Source organism: Pseudophryne corroboree, chromosome 3 (assembly GCF_028390025.1).
Source record: "Pseudophryne corroboree isolate aPseCor3 chromosome 3, aPseCor3.hap2, whole genome shotgun sequence".
NCBI classification, from domain to species: domain Eukaryota; kingdom Metazoa; phylum Chordata; class Amphibia; order Anura; family Myobatrachidae; genus Pseudophryne; species Pseudophryne corroboree.
In genome coordinates this window covers 17,738,321-17,753,197 of record NC_086446.1, presented here as the reverse complement: position 1 = coordinate 17,753,197, position 14,877 = coordinate 17,738,321, and the positions used below count along the sequence as shown (strand labels likewise).

Genomic DNA, 14,877 nt, shown 5'->3' with positions numbered 1-14,877 from the left:
AATGCCCAGGAGCCGAGAATGTTAGGAAGATCAGAAACAATAGCTAACCACAACAAAACCAGACAGATAGGAATTTAGGATAAAAACATTCCTAGTCCAAAATCCATGGAGATAGAGGTATTCATTTATATATATATATATATATATATGTATAAATATATAATTCCTAACAAATTGTAATAGCAGGAGTATGTGTGTATGTATATATATAAATGTATATGTATGTGTGTGTATATATATATATATATATATATATGAATATGTGGCTATATGAATATCTTGAAGATTGAAATAGATAGTAATATCATGTATGGGATCATATTGTTCAGAGTCACGTGAACATTAATCTTGGGGAAATAAGAACATTGTTAAAATTTACCTCATTAAGATATTAATAATACCAGATTTATGTTTAATGTGATGGGTTTAACTGATCATGGGGCGGGAACTCCCAAGTCCTAGCCATCAGCCACTTTTTGAACTAACCAATGGTCCCCGGTGCAGGACATGTCCCACCCCCTAACCAATGGAAGAAGAGCACACAGTGTCTATTGTATTATGCCTTGATCTACTGAATAAAGAGCGTGTTGCAGGTCAGGTCACTATCAAAGACTCTGAACGCTATCTGTATGACCAGCGGAGGACCGGATCCGGGTTGCGCTTGCGAACAATTCTCACGTATGTACATTCTCTGTAGCCATTATTCTGTTTAGATATCTTGTTAGTCTGTAGTGTATAATCTGTACTGTTTTACCTTTTCTAATCAATCGGCAGTGGCCTTAGAACCCTGTGGTTTTACCCCATATCGCTGTTGTGTCCTCATTTCTCTGCTAGGTGTTAAAAGGTTATTATATTCACAAACTGCTTAAGGGTTTAACGTGTGTTTGGTAAAGTGTACGCACTGTGAATACTTTATACCGTCAGTGCTACTTAAGGTTTAAGGTATAACATCGTTGCAGTACTTTGCTGCTAAGGGTTTAAAGTGTAATCATATCATTGCATTATATCATTAACAAGGTTTAAAGGTTATCAATTGTGTATGCGCACGCTGTGTGTGCTTTGTACCCACAGTGCGGCGTTAGTACGCTGAGTGCGTACATGGTACGGGACTCTGTGCGCAAATAGCGTACGAAGTACATAGCGTGAGCTAGCGGCCGCAGCGGCTCCATAGTAGAAGTGTATTAGAAGGTATAGCTTTATGTTTAAAGATAATAATTGACATTATCATGATTTAACCAGTTATTTTCTGGAAGTTTATCAACACAAGGACTGTGCGTAATCCCGTGGAAGTGACTTATAAGAGCCAATATACAAAATCCACCTTTAGTAGGAAAGTTAATTTAGGACCAAGGGTCAGTATGTTATATATGTGTGATGTTTCTTATAGGTCTGCTTTTATTGGTATTGTGAATAAGCGGTTGTTCATGTGATATTTTTATAATGAATATTCATGCCATTGATAAATAAAAGAAGATACAGTATGAGGTATAACATCTAGTGTGGATGGTTTATTCACATATCAGACCCCAGAGTGTTTTTACAACTAGCGCAAAACTCTCAAAAAATTTTTTTTTTCCAGTTTGTTATATACAGGTCATGTAGCCAGTATATAGAGTATATATTCACAAGCATATAGGAGGGTAATAATTTGCTGCTTGATTTATCATTATATTATTAGCTAATTAGTGAAAATAATAGCGCCCGGGCGTATCTCTTTCTTTACTTCTTGGAAACTAGTGGACCCATGCCAAACCAGCTGACACAGCCCCACAGCGTAACACCACCACCTCCATGCTTTACTGTAGGTACTGTACACTCTGGTATCAGACCTTCTCCTGGCAGTCACCAAACTCAAACACGTCCATCTGATCTGAAAAGTGGAAACTGTGATCATCGCCCCATAACACTCGCCGCCATTGTTCCATTGTCGTTTTTCAGTCTTACCACCATCATAAGCGCTGGGCTGCATTCTTCTTTGTGATTAGAGTTGCATGGGCCTCCCTACGAAGTGTTCTTGTGGAAACCGGCACATTAGTGGCCATGTGGAACTCATGTGCAATGGTATGCATGGGAAGACCCCTGTTTGCAGCTCCCTGGTTACCACTCTCCGGTCCCTGGGGTGGTTTGGGGGGCTGGGGGGGGTTCCAGGGGGGGGGGGTGCATTCCTGCAGTGAACGTTCTTCTTTCATGCATTAATGACAGAGTGGATTTAGGAACCTTCCTAACATCCACAATGCTTCTCGCACATACCTCTGATCAAGCAGCCTACAATGATCCCATTTGTCAAAAGTATTTGCACATGGTTTTCCCAGGTGTTCTCCCATCCAAATACTAACCAGGCCCAACACTGCATAGTTTCCAAGATCAGATGAGATTGGGCATATCCAGTGTGGTTGGCTGTAGGTTAATGCGGTTTTGGCAGTGTTGTTCCAGCTGGTCAGATGACCTATCTTAGTGTGTTACCCTCTCTACTAGGGTAGACATTGACCATGTCTGCCCGTACCAATTACGCTTTTGTTAGGGTGATAAAGAGGACTAAGATGCACTTCCTGCTAACATCTTCATGTGCTGCTGGCAGAGTGCAGGCACCTGGCTTGTCCCTCACTCCTGGGGATGTTACCGCAGTGCCTCCCGCCTTCCCCCTGCTTCTGAAACCCCTGAATCTGTCCAGAACTGTGTGAAAACAGCGTCTTCTCAGCCACCAGTATCTGCTCTTTAGAGAGCCTATAACCAGTAAGGAGAGACACCGCACTGACACACATACCCAACCTGGGCATCTATGGAGGGGAGATACCTGCTCCTTCAGCACTGACACACATACCCAACCTGGACATCTATGGAGAACAGGGGAGATACCTGCCCCTTCAGCACTGAGTTAGGAGGGATCAGAGGGGAATAGTTTTATAGAAGCTAATTAGCCAGCTCATTAGGTGCTGATGTAGAGACCCACACAATATTTTTACCCCCAGAAAATATAATTAGCTAGCTTTTTGACAAAATAATTAGGTTTCAATAAATTGCAAAGTGAAAAGAAAGTAAATAGGTTTTTTTTCTAACCTCCAGGAAATACTTTGTGGTTCGTGCTTCACCATTTCTCCACCATTTCAGAACAGCAATTGCTGGATTCTACCCATACATTTCCAGAATAAAATGTTTTTACAAGATGATGTGTTTTATCGTTTATCTGTGACTGAAATCCATACAATGTAACCCATACATAACAGCTATGTGGTCTGGTATTACTGTGGAGAGTGCTGGCAACATCTAGACTAAATTACATATATAGGAAATATTATACAGAAAAATATATAGGAGAAATTACTAAAAGTTTTGCTGGAGTGATCTAGTCATCTTATATTAATGACACACATTCCAATTATCTGTGGAAGGATAACATAACGTGTTAAAATAGTGTGTGACAGGAGTGTTGCTTCAACCCTGTTTTGTATCAACTCATAGTAATGCTTCTCCTGTGTGAAATCTGATGCGTAACAAGATGTGATTTACGTGTAAAACATTTCCCACACTCAGAGCATGGAAATGGCTTTTCACCTGTGTGACTTCTCTGATGTGTAACAAGATGTGATTTCTGTGTAAAACATTTCCCACAGTCAGAGCATGGAAATGGCTTCTCACCTGTGTGACTTCTCTGATGGCTAACAAGATTTGATTTAAGTGTAAAACATTTCCCACACTCAGAGCATGGAAATGGCTTCTCACCTGTGTGACTGCTCTGATGGCTAACCAGGATTAATTTCTGTGTAAAACATTTCCCACACTCAGAGCATGTAAATGGCTTTTCACCTGTGTGACTGCTCTGATGTGTAACAAGATGTGATTTCTGTGTAAAACATTTCCCACACTCAGAGCATGGAAATGGCTTCTCACCTGTGTGACTTCTCTGATGTGTAACAAGATATGATTTAAGTGTAAAACATTTCCCACACTCCGAGCATGGAAATGGCTTCTCACCTGTGTGACTTCTCTGATGTGTAACAAGATATGATTTAAGTGTAAAACATTTCCCACACTCAGAGCATGGAAATGGCTTCTCACCTGTGTGACTTCTCTGATGTGTAACAAGATGTGATTTAAGTGTAAAACATTTCCCACACTCGGAACAGGGGAATATATTATCAGGTGTATGAGCTGCACTATGTGTTACAAAAGCTGAGGTATCAGGAGAATAGTCCTCGTGATTAGAGGGATTGGATGATATATCTGCGCTGTGAGGTACTGGATGTATATTTAGCATAACAGCGCTGTCTCCTGGAGAATCTGGTGTGATGTTATCTTCTATTTTAGTATCTGCAGACAAGATGAGATCTCCCTCCAAGGCATTCCGGCTTGTGCCTCCATCTACTGGAGATAAAATAGCTGTATTATTATTCACAGATCTTTATATAGCGCCTACATATTACACTGTACAGAGAATATTTAGACATTCACATCAGGCCCACCAGGGGAGCTTACACTCTATATTCCCTACCACACGCACACACTAGGGTCAATTTGTTATCAGAAGCCAATTAACCTACCAGTATGATTTTTGGAGTAATTGTGCAAACACAAACAAACTCCACACAGTTCAGGAATTGAACTCATGACTTCAGTGCTGTGAGACAGCAATGCTAACCACTACGCCGCTATCTTACTATTACTAACAAAGAGGTTTAGCGGATTCATTTAAACCTGCAAACTTTAGGGGCTATTCAATTACCCGTGGTACTTTACCGCTTAAATAATCCCCAGGGGGAATCGCGTAGTCAAATACACAGCGCTTATCGGGGATTATGCTACACATAATCAAAGATATAGCCCACAGAGCCGCGACAACACATAGGATCGGGGACTTAACCCTGAACCCATGGGTGATCGCCCGATAACGCAACATTTTCTCCTGGAAAAAAAAGGGCTCTAATTGAAGACCATCAGTTATTAATTAGTTATTATTCGCGCTATCATCCCGGGTTTTTTTTTTTATACAAAAGTAGCGCATCCATTAAAAAAAAAACCTTTGACCACATTACAAATGCACAAACAACAAATAAATACACTCACGGATCAGATACAACACTGGCTTATAATATCACAACCTCATTATCAGCACGTCATAGCCCCGGCCACAGGGACATGCAGATAGCACATCACCAATGGATATCCCCCATAATGCAGACTTTGCTGGGTAACATTCCCTAGCCAGCATCACAGAGCAGGAAGCCTCATCAGCCAGTGACGTTGCTGAACCACAATATCCATCCAGACCGCCTCACTCATAAACACGGGACACTTGTGTGCTAATTACCAACAACTGCATCCACACTACACAAAGTGCTCCAAGTGGTTATATAAGGAGATTTATGGTAGACTTACCATGGTTAAATCTCTTTCTGCGAGGTACACTGGGTTCCACAGGGAATACATTGGGCTGTAGAGTTGGATCTTGATCCGAGGCACCAACAGGCTAAAGCTTTGACTATTCCCAGGATGCACTGCCCCACCTTCTCCATAATCCCGCCTCCAAGCCCTGGAGCTCAGTTTCGTTAACCAGTCCAATGCAGTAGCAGGTAAAAGAGACGGTAGATGTTATTCACATAGAACCACATTCTCACGACAGGAGAAGGGACTAACGGTTAATGCCCTACAAACCCAAAGAAGCTAAGTGCGTCAGGGTGGGCACCCTGTGGAATCCAGTGTACATCGCAGAAAGAGATTTAACCATGGTAAGTCTACCATAAATCTCCTTTTCTGCAGCAGGGTACACTGGGATTCCACAGGGAATGCATTGGGTATGTCAAAGCAGTTCCTCATGGGAGTGGACGCACTGTAGCAGGCACAAGAACCCGGCGTCCAAAGGAAGCATCCTGGGAGGCGGAAGTATCAAAGGCATAAAACCGAATGAACGTGTTCACTGAGGATCACGGAGCCACCTTGCACAATTGTTCAGCGGACGCACCAGGGTGGGCCGCCCAAGAAGGTCCAACGCCGAGTAGAAAGGGCTTTGATAGCAGCAGGAGCTGGGAGTCCAGTCTGTGCATAGGCTTGTGCAATCACCATTCTAATCCATCTGGCCAAGGTTTGCTTATTTGCAGGCCAGCCACGTTTGTGAAAACCAAAAAGTACAAACAAGGTATCTGACCTCCTGATAGAGGTAGTCCTATCCATGTAGATACGGAGAGCCCGTACCACATCCAAAGACCTTTCTTTGGAGGACAATCCAGAAGAGTTGAAGCCAGAACCACAATCTCTTGGTTAAGGTGAAAAGAAGACACCACCTTAGGCAAATAACCTGGGCGAGTTCTAAAAACTGCCTGGTCACGATTAAATATCAGAAAGGGTGGACGACATGACAACGCTCCTAAGTCCAATACCCTTCTAGCAGAGGCAATAGCCAGTAAAAACAGGACCTTGGCGGTGAGCCATTTAAGGTCACTGTCTTAAGAGGTTCAAATGGAGACTCTTGAAGGGCATTCAGGACAACAGACAGATCCTATGGAGCCACAGGAGGGACATAGGGAGGCTGAATCTGTAATACACTCTGAGTGAATGTATGAACATCAGGTATAGACACAATTTTTCTCTGATACCACACTGACAAGGCAGATATGTGAACCTTAAGGGACGCCAGACGAAGTCCTAAATCCAGGCCTTGTTGCAAAACGCTGTCAAAGCCAGTCTGGCCAGGTCTGGGTAGACACAAGGGCCCTGAACGAGTAGGTCTGGGAATTGAGGAAGTAGAAGAGGGCCCTGCAGGTCTGAGAACCAATGCCGACTCGGCCACGCCGGAGCAACTAGAGGTAGTATTCCACTTTCTTGCTTGAACTTCCGTAGTACCCTGGGCAGGAGTGACACCGAAGGGTACACATAGGGCAGCCAAAAGTTCCATGGAATTGCCAGTACGTCCATGAACTTTGCTTGAGGATCCCTTGTACTTGATCTGAAGACCGGAACTTTATGATTGTGTCGAGACGCCATCAGGTCTACATCTGGTAAGGCCCACTTGTCCACTAGGAGTTGAAAGGCTTCCGCATGAAGACTCCACTCTACAGAGTGAACGTCTTGACCACTGAGGAAATACTCTTCCCAGTTGAGGACTCCGGGAATGAACACTGCCGACATTGCTGGCAGATGGCGTTCCGCCGAATTGAGAATTTTTGATACTTCCAGCATTGCCATGCGGCTTCGAGTGCCGCCTTGATGATTTATATACGCCACCGTGGTGCCGTTGTCTGATTGTACTTGAACAGGCCTGTTCCGTACTAGAGGCAGGGTAAGTGTCAAAGCATTGAGCACTGCCTGCAATTCCAGAGTGTTTATTGGGAGGAGAGATTCCTCCCTGGTCCATCGACCCTGGAGAGAGTGTTGCTCCAACACTGCGCCCCAACCTCTCAGACTGGCATCCTTTGTCAGAAGGACTCAGTTGGAGATCCAGAAGGGATGACCCATGATCAACTGTTGGTCCGGTAGCCACCAGTTCAGTGACAGACAGACATCCGGAGTCAAGGAAATCATTTGAGACCTGATCTACTGAGGCCGGCCAACCCACTTGGAGAGGATTAACGTTTGCAGAGGGCGGGAATGAAATTGAGTGTATTCCACCATGTAGAAAGCTAACACCATGAGGCCTAGTACTTGCATCGCCGAGTGTATCGACACTCCTGGGCGAGAGAGGAAGTATCTGATCCTGTCCTTAAGTTTCAGGACTTTCTCTGGAGACAGAAACAATCTTTGACTGTGTGTGTCCAGCAGTGACCCCAGGTGCACCATGCTCCGAGCAGGGACCAGTGAGAACTTTTTCCAGTTGATGAGCCACCCGTGGGCTTGTAGGAATTGTACCATCAGTTCCAGATGACTGAGGAGAACATCTTGGGGGTTTGCCCAGATCAGCAATTCGTCCAGATACAACAGGATTCTGATTCCCTGACGACGGACATGGCCCGTCATCACGGCCATTACCTTGGTGAAGATCCGAGGAGCCGTGGTCAGTCCAAATGGCAGAGCCTGGAATTGGTAATGTAAGTTGCCAATAGCAAACCGCAGATATTGCAGATGCGAAATGGCAATAGGTATGTGGAGATAAGCATTCTGTATGTCCTGGGATACCATATAGCAGGCCTGGCCAACCTGCGGCTCTCCAGCTGTTGTGAAACTTCAAGTCTCATGATGCTCTGCTACTGCTTTTCTATTTGGGAAAGCTAAAACTTTGTCAGGGCCTGCTGGGATGTGTAGTAGCTGGGATGCACTGCAGGCACCAACTTAAAAACAGCTCCAGTGCCTGGAGGCGGGGTTATAGAGGAGATGGTGCAGTGCATCCTGGGAACAGTCAAAGCTTTAGGCTGTGGTGCCTCGGATCAAGATCAAACTCTACACCCCAATCTATTCCCTGTGGAATCCCAGTGTACCATGCTGTAGAAATACAGTATATGTGTGCTGGGCACAGAGCGGGGAAGGCAGCAGTACAGGATAGGGGAATGGTGCAGGGCAGAGAGCAGGGGAGACAGCAGGACAGAGTAGGGAAATAGTGCAGGGCACAGAGTGGGGGAGGCAGCAGGACAGTGTAGGGAAATAGTGCAGGGCACAGAGCGGGGGAGGCAGCAGGACTGGGTAGGGGAATGGTGCAGGGCACAGAGCAGGGGAGGCAGCAGGACAGTGTAGGGAAATAGTGCAGGGCACAGAGCGGGGGAGGCAGCAGGACTGGGTAGGGGAATGGTGCAGGGCACAGAGCGGGGGAGGCAGCAGGACACGGTAGGGGAATGGTGCAGGGCACAGAGCGGTGAGGCAGCAGGACAGGGTAGGGGAATGGTGCAGGGCACAGAGCGGGGAGGCAGCAGGACAGGGTAGAGGAATAGTGCAGGACACAGACAGGCAACATCAGAAATAGGAAGACATCAGAAGGTTAGAGCAGGATACAGAGACAGATCAGCAGATAAAGAGCATTAGTACGGAGCCTCCAAGAACAGAGCCTGGAGGCAGCCATTGTATAATGACGGGAATGTGGTTATAGCTCTGTGTGAGTGAGAAAAATAGGATTTTAATTACCTACTGGTAAATCCTTTTCTCGTAATCTGTAGAGGATACTGGGAACCATTTAGTACCATGAGTATAGATGGGTCCACTAGGAGCCATGGGCACTTTAAGAATTTGATAGTATGGGCTGGCTCCTCACTCTATGCCCCTCCTACCAGACTCAGTCTAGGAAACTGTGCCCGAGGAGAGACATACTTTGAGAGAAGGATACAAAAGGACAGTGGTGAGATTCCGAACCAGCACACACGAACAAGAGGAAAGCCATGCTAACCAAACTGTACAAGAGGAACAGCAATGGCTGAATAAATCAACAATACTTAACGAAATAACAGTGCAGGAAGTACGAAGCACTGGGCGGGTGCCCAGCAACCTCTACGGACCACGAGAAAAGGATTTACCGGTAGGTAATTAAAATCCTATTTTCTCTTACGTCCTAAAGGATACTGGGAACCATTTTACCATGGGGAAGGACCAAAGCTCCCAAATCGGGTGGGAGAGTGCTGAGGTTCCTGCAGAACTGAATGACCAAACTTAAGGTCCTTAGAGTCCAAAGTATCGAACTTGTAGAACTTAGCAAACGTGTTCGAACCTCACCAAGTAGCTGCTTGGCAGAGCTGTAAAGCCGAGACACCCCAGGCAGCTGCCCAAGAAGAACCCACTGACCTAGTAGAGTGGGCCTGTACAGATCTTGGAACCGGTAATCCTGCCGTGGAATAAGCATGCTAGATAGTGAACCTGATCCAGCATGCAATGGACTGCTTTGAAGCAGGACACCCAATTTTAATGGGATCATAAAGAACAAACAGCAAGTCCAAAATTCTGTGATGAGCCGTTCGCATTACATACACCTTCAAAGCCCTCACAACATCCAAAGACTTTGAAGTAGCAGAGGTTTCGGTAACAACCGCAACCACAATAGGTTGGTTGATGTGAAAAGGAGACACCACTTTTGGAAGAAATTGCTGGTGAGTTTTGATTTCAGCTCTGTCTTCTTGGAAAATTAAATAGGGGCTCTTGTGAGACAACGCCCCCAGCTCTGACACACGTCTTGCTGAAGCCAAGGCCAACAGTGTGACGGTCTTCCACGTAAGATATTTTACGTCAACCTTCAGTAACGGTTCAAACCAGTCCGAATGGAGGAACTACAGCACTAAATTGAGATTCCAAGGTGCCGTGGGAGGCACAAAGGGACGTTGGATGTGCAGAACACCTTTCAAGAATGTCTAGACCTCAGGGAGAGAAGCCAATTGTTTCTAAAAGAAAATGGATACGGCTGAAATCTGGACTTTTATGGAGCCTAGACATAGGCCCACATCCACACCTGACTGTAGAAAAAGCAGTAAATGTCCCAGATGAAATTCCACCGCAGAAAATTTCCTGTTCTCACACCAAGAGATGTATTTCTTCCAAATATGGTGGTAATGTTTAGACGTTACCCCCTTTCTAACTTGGATCATAGTCGGGATGACCTTGTACGGCATCCCCTTCCGGGCTAGAATTAGCCATTCAACTTCCAACGTCAAACGTAGCTGCGGTAAGTCTTGAAAGACAAACGGGCCCTGTTGCAGGGGATCCTCGCAAAGCGGTAGAGGCCACGGACCTTTTAATAGCATCTCCAGAAGGTCCGCGTACCAGGCCCTTCTTGGCCAGTCCAGAGCAATGAGGATTGTCTGAACCTTTTCCCTTTTTATTATTTTGAGAATTCTTGGGATCAGAGGAAGTGGAGGAAACACATACACCATCTGATAGATCCATGGAGTCACCAGAGCATCCACCACCACTGCCTGTGGGTCTCTCGACCTGGAACAACACTGCTTGTGCTTCTTGAGACGAGAGGCCATCATGTCGATCTGTGGATATTCCCACCGACGTATGAAGTACGTGAACACCTCCGGGTGTGGGCCCCACTCCCCCGGGTGCAGGTTGTGTCTGCTGAGGAAGTCTGCTTCCCAGTTGTCTACTCCCGGAATGAAGACCACTGACAACGCCACAGCGTGTTTTTCTGCCCAGAGGAGAATGCTGGTCACCTCTGACATTGCTGCTCTGCTTTTTCTTCCGCCTTGTCGGTATATGTACGTTACCACCGTCACATTGTCTGACCTGACGCGAATGGCCTGATCTTGAAAAAGATATGAGCCTTGCAGAAAAGCGTTGTATATAGCCCTGAGTTACAGAATGTTGATTGGAAGGACAACTTTCTGACTTGACCATCTTCGCTGAAATTGCACCCCCTAGGTGACTGCTCCTCAACCTCTGAGGCTTGCGTCTGTGACTAGCAGAATCAAATTCTGAATCCCGAACCGACGACCCTCGATTAGGTGAGAAGTCTGAAGCCACTATACAGTAGAAGAGAAATCCTGGCTCTTTGCGACAGACTAATCCTCTGGTGCATGTGAAGATGCGATCCAGACCACTTGTCCAACAGATCAAGCTGGAAAGGACTTGCGTGAAATCTTCTGTACTGAAGTATTTTTCCCAGTTTTCCCAGAAGATGAATGCATAGATGCACCGATATCCAGGTTGGCTTCAGGACATCCCCAACCATCGACTGGATTACCAATGCCTTTTCCAACAGAAGGAACACCTTCTGCGACTGTGTCCAGTATCATCCCCAGGATTGGAAGCCTCCGTGTTGGCTCTAGGTTAGATTTCAAAAGGTTCAGAATCCACCCATGATCCCGGAGTAATCTGGTTGAGAGGGCAATGCTGTCCAACAACCTCTCTCTGGACGACACCTTTATCAGAAGATCATCCAGGTACGGAATAATGCTCACTCCCTGTTTGCGGAGGAGAAAACAGGATTTTAATACCTACCGGTAAATCCTTTTCTATAAGTCCGTAGAGGATGTTGGGGACACCAAAAGAACAAAGGGATATAGACGGTGTTATGCACACCAGTGCCTGCAGGAATGTACTGGTGTCAGAACTGTTATGCACTCCAGTGCCTGCAGGAATGTACTGGTGTTTGAACTGTTATGCACACCAGTGCCTGCAGGAATGTACTGGTGTCTGAACGGATAGGTATGCAAAACAAATGAACTCACAGACAGACTGGGGAATATGACATTACGTACACAGAAGGTGATAGGGTAACAAAATACACACAAAGTGAACAGAGAAGCCCAGAGGCTAAGGAACTGGGTGTCTCCCTAGTATTAGTAATGCTCAGATGGGAAAAGCAAGATGTTGTGTTTTAATACGTAGAGAACCCGAAATGCTGTTGCTAAGGGCAACAGCAAAACCCTAAAGGGTTACCAACGGGTGTGGCAGTAAACTCCTTGGTCAGAGATGGAATGATAGACACAAGGAGAGTCTCCACAATCCTAATTCTCACTTGCAGTGCACAGGTTCAGCTTACTGCCACTAAACTGACACCTGACACCTTGCACAGTGAGACAGGATTTAGGCAGGCAAGTCTTAGAATACAGCTGCAAACTTGCTAAGTTCACAGAGTAGCAAAAGAACCCCAGCAAGCTAAACAACTGACTCCAGTCTTACTGCTAGGTCTGGATTGGCAGAGTGTAGTACCAAATCCCCAGGCCTATTTGCAGTAAGCAACAACAAATACAAAGCTACACAGTACTGGCTAACTTTCAGGAACTGACTAACCAACAAAGATTCAGCAGCATCTGCTTAACCTGAGAAGAGGCCTTATAAAGCAGGTGCTGTCCACGCCCCACTCAGACCTCACAGACTGTGAGCACAAAAACCAGCACCGGATCCCCTGCCGTGCACAGAGCCTGTAACCACTGCACAGCAAAAGACCCGAACCGGAGTATCAGCTGCGCTCAGGTTACTCCGCTAGCACTTGTCTCCCGGTTGCCATGACGACGTGGCAGCACAGGGCAGGAGACCCTAACAGTACCCCCCCTCTGACGAGGGGTCAAAGAACCCCTACCACCGGGTTTATCGGGGAACTGCGAGAAGAAAAAGCGTATCAGTCTGGGGGCATGAAGATCACAACTGCGCACCCACGACCGCTCCTCCGGGCCATACCCCTTCCAGTGCACCAAAAATGACAGCCGACCCCGAACCATCTTGGAGTCAAGAATCCTTTCAACAACAAACTCCCTCTGGCCACGTATCAGAAGAGGGGAAGGTCTTCCACTGGAAGAAGGATTACTAATCGTCCGTTTTAAAAGGGAACAATGAAATGTTTTATTGATACCCAAAGAACGGGGCAGATCTAACTGAAATGCCACCGGATTGATAACCCTGGTGATCTTATAAGGGCCGATGAACCGGGGGCCTAACTTATGAGATGGCTGTCTCAACTTCAAATTCTTGGTAGACAACCAGACGAAGTCTCCTAATTTGAAGCTGCAGGGTCTTTTCCGCTTATCAAAAACCCTTTTGGTCACTAATGACACAGACACAAGGGCTTTCTTTACTTTCCGCCAAATACATCTAAGGACCGAAACCACAGAGGAACCACCAGGCGTGGAGTCCAGGGGGTCAAAAGAATTGGCCTTAGGATGATGCCCATACACACAAAGGAAGGGAGAGATCCCTGTAGCAGAGTGAGCCGCGTTGTTATAGGCAAACTCCGCCATGGACAGATGAGCAACCCAGTCAGTCTGACACTTGGAGACATAACACCTGAGGAACTGCTCCAAGGACTGGTTCACCCTTTCAGTCTGCCCATTAGACTGCGGATGGTAGCCTGACGACAAGCTGACAGAAATCTGGAGATCGGAACAAAATGCCCTTCAGAATTTGGCCACAAACTGGGATCCGCGGTCAGAGACCACATCAAGTGGCAACCCGTGGAGACGCACAACATGCAGCATAAATAATTCAGACAGGCGTCTGGCCGATGGCAGCCCAACCAGTGGAACGAAGTGCGCCATCTTCGAAAACCTGTCAAGGACAACCCAGATGGCTGTCATCCCCGAGGATTTGGGCAAGTCCACCACAAAATCCATTGAAATGTGGGTCCATGGCTTAGATGGGATAGAGAGTGGATGTAATGGGCCAACAGGAACCCCTCTAGGAGTCTTATTTCGGGCACAGATGTCACATGCCCGAACCCACTGATCCACATCCTTAGCCACCGAGGGCCACCACACCGCCCTAGATAGCAACTCCCGAGTTCTGGCAATACCCGGGTGACCTGCCGACTTCTTGGCATGGAATTCCAGGAACACTCGCTGTCTTAACCTAGGAGGCACAAACAAAAGACCTACCGGAAGGTCTGGAGGAGCCTGCTCCTGTGCTCTAAGGACTAATGATAAGAGGTCCTGGGTAATGCCCACTTTAATACATGATGGGGACACAATGGGCAACGGCTCTTCGGTGGTCTCCTGGATTGGAGCAAAACTCAGCGAGAGCGCATCAGCCTTGATGTTTTTTGACCCAGGGCGATATGTTATCAAAAAATTAAAGCGAGCAAAAAACAAAGCCCATCGTGCCTGCCTGGCATTGAGACGCTTCGCTGACTCTAAATATGCCAGATTCTTATGGTCGGTGAGAATTGAGACCACAAACTTAGCCCCCTCAAGCCAGTGTCTCCACTCCTCGAGTGCATCCTTAATAGCCAACAATTCCCGGTTACCCACGTCATAATTCATCTCGGCAGGCGAAAATTTACGGGAAAAGTAAGCACAGGGATGAAGGCGATTATCAGACACTCCCATCTGAGAAAGCACTGCCCCAATACCCATCTCAGAGGCATCCACCTCCACCACAAAAGGACGCTCTGGATCTGGGTGTCGCAGCACCTTGGCCGATACAAATGCCCTTTTGAGACGGGCAAAAGCCGCTTTAGCCTCACAAGACCAGTGAGCAACATCCGCCCCTTTCTTAGTGAGTGCCACCAAGGGCGCCACTATAGACGAAAATCCAGCGATA

At 46.5% G+C, this 14,877-nt stretch overlaps 1 protein-coding gene across 4 annotated transcripts in view; it reads right to left on the bottom strand.

The window, feature by feature from the left end:
• Window positions 1-3,167: 3,167 nt before the first annotated feature.
• LOC135057016 (gastrula zinc finger protein XlCGF71.1-like) overlaps window positions 3,168-14,877 on the bottom strand; it is a 51,732-nt gene continuing 40,022 nt past the window's right edge. For 3 of the 4 annotated variants that reach the window (XM_063962879.1, XM_063962878.1, XM_063962877.1), the window contains one exon: window positions 3,168-4,362. In XM_063962879.1, coding sequence (XP_063818949.1) covers window positions 3,449-4,255 — 807 coding nt within the window. In that variant the 5' untranslated portion in view covers window positions 4,256-4,362 and the 3' untranslated portion in view covers window positions 3,168-3,448. The remainder of the gene's footprint in view (window positions 4,363-14,877) is intronic. The other variant, XM_063962880.1, reaches the window with a different exon arrangement.